We start from the raw sequence: 6,129 nt of genomic DNA on the forward strand, positions 1-6,129 counted from the left end.
TCTTCATTGATGACCACGGCCGAGCGCTACCCCGATGACGGAGCGGCGGCCAGCGGCTTCGGCCGCTGCCACCTGCACGAGCCCGAGGCCCGCCTCCTCTACGAGGCGGACTACCCGGCGCCACCGGATATGCGGGTGCCGGGCTCGTGGAGGCTGAGCGCCGGCGGAGTCTCGGTGCCACCGCCGCCCTCTGGAGATGATCGGCGCGTGGAGTCGCGCGCATCCGATTGTCGATGCTGGAGAGAGCACGAAACCAGCCGAGGTACGCCCCCGACAGCACACGCCGTGGACAACGTATTTTGAACGCCGCCACGCCGAACAACTCGACGCCATCAATGGCACTGAACCCCGCAGCCGCTTCAACTCCGAGGGGTGACGCCTATTGTGGGGTGTCCCCCTCCGTCCTCGAGCACACCGAGGACTACAACTCACCATGGTTGGAGTACCCGATGCCCCCTCCTTCTCCCGCCGCCGCGACAGTTCATGGAAGTCGAGGCGCATGGAGACGGTGTCCTTCTCCTCGTCTGGCTCCCGCTCCCGCTCCTCCCCGTCAAGCCAGAGCCGTGGGAGACGCTGCTCGGGCGGCACACGCGCATCGCCGTCCTCGTCATCAACGAGGGTGGCGTCCCTTCTCCTCCGACCTCCTCCTCCCGCCTCGTCAAGCCGAAGACCGAGTCGACACTCCTCCCCGTGATGAAGGAGCAGGAGGCCATGGCCGTCGACGAGGACACCGGCCTCAAATGGGCGCGAGACGACTACATCCGTCAGGAGATAGAGCGCGAACGTCGCGCCCACGAGAAGATCGCTGCCCGACACCGTGGCCACGAGGAAGGCGGCGGCGTCATCCTCGAAGATAGCGACGAGGCGACCTAGGGCAGGGTGCAGCAAGGACGACGGCTGGGGCGGCGACGGCTACACCAACTTCTACAAGCTCCTCGGCATGTAGAAGGCTCGTTTGTTTTTTAGTTTGGTTTTTAAATTATGTTTTTAATTTGTACAAATATCAATGAAAAGCGCATAGTTTGATCGAGTTTGTGCCGAATTTTGATCGAGTTTGGTTTAAAAGAAACGGCGTCTGGGGTGATCTTTAGTGCCGCTATTTCAAGACCTAGAGGGTCGAATCGTGTGAAGATGCTCCGACCTTTGTAATGCAGACTTGGCCACCGCTTGATGAATGAATTTATTTTTCCATGAAAAAAAAAAAAGCAGATGACACGTGGCCACTACTTCTTCACGAGCCGTGGTTCAAAGTGGCCCCACATAAAATCAGCCGTTCCGCGTCGCGGCTTTTCCCTTCACCCGTTGCCCCGGGACCAGGACTCTCGCCTCCCTCCCCCCTCCACTCTCCCCTTACTTCCCCGCTCCGACCCGCGCCCGCCGGCTGCTCGACGAATTGCCCGTCCGGTAGCCGGAGCGATGATGCCGCCGACGCCCCTTGCCGCGATGCTTGTACTTCCATCGGCGCCCTTGCTGCGACCGCGGCTCGGCCTCGGGCCATCCTCTAGCCGCGCGCGCGGACCTGCCCTCCGTGCCCTGCCGCGGCGCCTCGAGCTCTGGCACCCACGCCTCGCTGCCGTAGAGAGCGGGCCTCCTCCCAGCCAACCTTCCGCGCCTCCACCTCAGCCTAGCTCGGAATTGCTGGGGGGCATCTCAGGTTCGGCATCGGTTGTTTCTTTGTTGCTCGTGCACTTGTTGGTGCGTTGATGTAATGATGCGAGCTTTCGCTGTTCTTGACAGGATTGGATGCGGGGTTAGGAGGCGATGGTGGTGGTGGTGGTGGAGATGGAGGCGGTGACGCTGATCTCGGGTGGGTTCGGGCGTTCCCTCACGTGCTCACTGCGTCCATGGCCAATTTCCTCTTTGGCTACCACATTGGGTGCGTAAGAGAAGAGTGGTTAGCAAACTCAGGGTTTACAATTACATAGCATTTCTACGAGGACGTGCCATTTATGTGTTCTTTCTGAATTAAATGTAAAGTTTAAAATTTAGAAAACATGCATAGACCCTAACTTGTTTTTGAATATCTTCCATTAGTAATCTCAATCAGTTGTTATGCAGCAGCTGGTAATCACATCATTACTACATAAATTTTGTATAGGAAATGGTGCAGCTGCCATCAAAATTCATGTGGCTTCAAGGAAATTTAAATGATCAATGCCAGTTGAAATGCGAACACTGAATTTGGAATGTATCCTGAAGTATGTGTATTTGACTGTTTAATGTACTATACATTGCAATGTTATTTTCAGTTTACTGGTGCAGATATCTATGTTATGTTAAAACATTCTAGTAAAGTTTCGCTGCATGATGTAATTTGCAGGGTCATGAATGGTCCAATAGAGGATATTGCACGAGAGCTTGGTTTTCAAGGAAATCCGTTTCTCCAAGGTCTTGTGGTCAGCATATTCATTGTCGGTGCATTCTTTGGGAGCTTAGGCTCGTCTGCGCTAGTTGATTATTTAGGTTGTAAAAGGACTCTTCAGATTGATAGTATTCCATTAATTCTTGGGGCTTTCATCAGGTACTTTTTCTACATTCGTAGGTTTATGGAGTTTCTTCTTCTAACTGCTGTCGTAACATGGTTGTACAGAAGTTAACATCAAATTCAGTTTCCTCTTAACAGCATGTCCATTTCATAAACATCGTGTGTTACATCTAAAACAATAATACAGTGCACAGGCACATTCGATGGATGAGATGCTCCTGGGAAGGTTCCTTGTTGGCATTGGAATTGGCGTGAATACCGTGCTTGTTCCAATATATATCTCTGAGGTACACTTCAGAAATGTGATGCTTCAGAACTGAACGGCAGTGCGATAGCGCTATGCTTAATTTTATACCCAGTTCTCATGTGTCTTGGTTGTTTCCAATATCTCTGTATCAATCTTCGCTCTTTTTACATGCTACTATATACTAGGTTGCTCCAACAAAATACAGAGGCACTTTGGGTACTCTATGCCAGATTGGAACATGTTTAGGAATAATTGCTGCACTTTCCTTGGGGATACCTTCTGAAAGTGATCCACATTGGTGAGGCACCTTTCGTTGGCTTTTCTGCTATGTTAATGATGTAAGTTATCATTGGTTTATTTTTTTTACAGTGCCATGATCATAGAACAGATTCATAACACGTACTATTAATCAAGCAGATTCATAACCCTTTTTCTCACATATCTCAGTTAGTATAGAAGAACAGGAACCAATGCAAAATCATATGAAGAATATTGCACTGTTACAGCTTTACAGGAGCCCAAATTTCTAGCTTTAACTACTAAGCCTCGAGGTTCTACATATTAAAACAAACACTTTGATTTTGAACAATATTGCACTGTTACAGCTTTACAGGAGCCCAAATTTCTAGCTTTAACTACTAAGCCTCGAGGTTCTACATATTAAAACAAACACTTTGATTTTGAACACTTCACATTTTTGTTAAGCTATGTGAACAAATTTCTAACCACATGCATTTAATTTTTAGTAGATTCTTAACATGTCGCCTAATTAATATTTTGGGTTCCTTTCCATAGGTGGCGAACAATGCTTTATGCAGCATGTGTGCCTGGTTTTTTCATTGTTGTTGGAATGCAATTCGCCGTTGAGAGTCCACGCTGGCTTGCCAAGGTGTGCCTTTAGCGCTTAATTGTGAGTTCCATTTAGTTGATCAAGAGCCTTCGCATCAGTATATTCCATCATGTAGGTTGGGAGATTAGATGATGCCAGAAAAGTGGTAGAGAATATTTGGGGAGTTTCTGAAGCGGAGAAGGCCATGGAAGAAATGAAATCTGTTGTTGCGAATGATGATTCACAGGCTAGCTGGTCAGAACTTCTGGCGGAACCCCACAATAGAGGTTGTTTTCATTACCTTTATACTATATTTCCTTTTGCTGTTCCTTCTTTTGGTCTCTCTTACTGGTATGAATAACCATGCTTGTGAACTGTATATGTTCGGATTTGTGCATGCCCTCTTATGTATGTAGGTATGGATGTGCATGTTCCTGCGCTTACATGCCTGCTTGAGGTTTTGCATCTCATTTTTGCATAACTTTGAACACAAATATCATTCTTTCTCCACACATCTTTTGTAAAGGAGAGGCCATGACCTTACCTAGAAGCATTTTTTTTTGTATTATTATGACTTTGTTTCATTAGCAATAAATATTCTCTAATTTATATGCAGTTGCATTGATTGGAGGGTCACTGTTCTTTCTGCAACAGTTTGCTGGAATAAATGGTGTTCTCTATTTTTCATCATTAACATTCCGTGATGTTGGTATTACCAGTGGTGTTTTGGCGAGCTTATATGTTGGAATAACCAACTTTGGAGGTTAGTGGAGGTTAGTTAAACTCCGTTATTCATGTTCCTCTATGTTGTATCTTATTCATAAACTCATGTACCATGTTTTGGGGGGGGGGGGGGGGGGGTTTAGGGGCACTTGTTGCTTCAAATTTGATGGACAAGCAAGGACGGAAGAATCTTTTGATAGGGAGCTATCTTGGAATGGTATGCAGCATTTTTCAGGCAGTCCAACGTAATCTTATATTTTTTGTTAAAAATATCTGCATTTTCCTTTTATTGGGGAGTTGATGAGGAATATATTCTTCCTTTGGTGCGCTGATATGGTTATCTTCATACTCGGTGTTCCTTGTTCAAATACTGCTCTTGTTAAAAAAAAAAATCTAATGCCACTTTCTTCCCTTTTGCAGGCATTTGCTATGTTCCTTATAGTGTTTTCCATCAGCTTTCCCCTTGATGAAGGCGTTGGACATACCCTCTCAATTACCGGAACTCTTTTGTATGCACTCTTACCTTCTTCTCTCTAGCATGTTCCTCGTTCCATGCTGCACAGCAATTTAACATGCGAGGACTAAACCTCATTGCAATGCAAATCACTTGACAGTTGTGACAAATGATCAGAATCTTGGTTAGAGACCTCACTGATGCTATTTGTGTTTTAGTAGTATTGAAATTGGCTAGGTACCTCGCTCTTTTGTGAGTTTGTCCATGTGTACAGAAAACTTACGATTGCATTTTCAGGTACATTTTTACTTTTGCTGTTGGTGCTGGACCAGTTACTGGAATTATCATACCTGAGCTGAGCAGTGCCCGGACACGCTCAAAAGTTATGGGGTTCAGCTTCACTGTACATTGGGTATGCACTCTACTCTGTATCAAGAGACGTAGTTTACACCTATGCTTATGGAATTGATTGTTTGTCAGGTATGTAATTTTCTGGTGGGACTATATTTCCTGGAGCTTGTAAAGTCGTTTGGCGTCGGAGCGGTCTATGCAGGCTTCGGCGGGGTCTCCTTGTTGTCCGCACTTTTCGCTTACAATTTCATAGTTGAGACAAAAGGACGTTCTCTTGAGGAAATTGAGATGTCTATGAGCCCTGCTGCCCCTGGGGAACGAAAATAGAACTGGTTGATGTATTAAGTTACGCAGATGATCTACAAATCAACGGCATTCAACTGCCTTGATGAGTTTTTGAGCCGAGAAGTACATGCACTCCAATGATCTAACCTGCCTGCGGGTGTATCTGGAGGTCATGTAGAAGCAGTAGCTCTTTAGCAACAATTTGTCGCACACAGACATGGTTTCAACTTCGATCATTACGCCCATGTATATAAGTAGATCACATTATAATTGCAAATACACCTGAGTTGATAATAGCGCTAGACATTGATGGGTCTGTCCAAATACTGGGTAGAGGAAATGGCATTCTTGTATATGCAGTTTTGCAGTTCTTTATACATGAATATTATGTGCATTCTTCCAAGGATGTGTAATCATATCCTATGCAAATGGGTAGTTTCCTAGACTCCCTATGAATTTCATGAATCTAAGCAAATAAGCATACTACGAAGGATATATTATAAACCCATGCAAAATTTAAACTTCACGTTCAGAGTATTTCTCGGGTGCAAGAAAAACAAATTTGCTGTGAGTAGTGACCGTTTCACAGCCATTTGTCTTCTTTATTTTATTTTCGCAAAGGCAGGAATTTGAAGTTTATTGGAACTTCTTCAAGAAGACACAACAGATTATGTTGTAGACTACACTTTTATTTTACAAACGCATATATGCACATCACTTCTTGTAATCCCAGATCCTTTTCGAGGGATCGCGTT

At 45.6% G+C, this 6,129-nt stretch overlaps 1 protein-coding gene across 1 annotated transcript; it reads left to right on the top strand.

Moving 5' to 3' along the window:
* The first annotated feature begins 1,304 nt into the window (after nucleotides 1-1,304).
* LOC123397795 (probable plastidic glucose transporter 1) lies at nucleotides 1,305-5,777 on the top strand. The gene is made up of 12 exons (XM_045092326.1): nucleotides 1,305-1,654; nucleotides 1,738-1,876; nucleotides 2,321-2,521; nucleotides 2,673-2,772; nucleotides 2,918-3,030; nucleotides 3,528-3,621; nucleotides 3,698-3,848; nucleotides 4,178-4,324; nucleotides 4,428-4,501; nucleotides 4,705-4,793; nucleotides 5,036-5,150; nucleotides 5,219-5,777. Exons 1-12 carry the CDS (start codon nucleotides 1,417-1,419, stop codon nucleotides 5,414-5,416), a joined length of 1,659 nt encoding a protein of 552 aa, XP_044948261.1. The 5' UTR covers nucleotides 1,305-1,416; the 3' UTR covers nucleotides 5,417-5,777.
* Nucleotides 5,778-6,129: the final 352 nt, after the last annotated feature.

This window comes from Hordeum vulgare, chromosome 5H (assembly GCF_904849725.1).
Source record: "Hordeum vulgare subsp. vulgare chromosome 5H, MorexV3_pseudomolecules_assembly, whole genome shotgun sequence".
Lineage (NCBI taxonomy): Eukaryota > Viridiplantae > Streptophyta > Magnoliopsida > Poales > Poaceae > Hordeum > Hordeum vulgare.

What these genes read in the sequence shown, in the direction of transcription:
- LOC123397795 (XM_045092326.1), top strand. Translation starts at nt 1,417, where the DNA reads ATGATGCCGCCGACGCCCCTTGCCGCGATGCTTGTACTTCCATCGGCG. An exon ending in TGGAATAACCAACTTTGGAG is followed by an intron (nt 4,325 to 4,427) that starts GTTAGTGGAGGT and finishes GGGGGGGTTTAG; the next exon opens with GGGCACTTGTTGCTTCAAAT. An exon ending in TCAATTACCGGAACTCTTTT is followed by an intron (nt 4,794 to 5,035) that starts GTATGCACTCTT and finishes TTGCATTTTCAG; the next exon opens with GTACATTTTTACTTTTGCTG.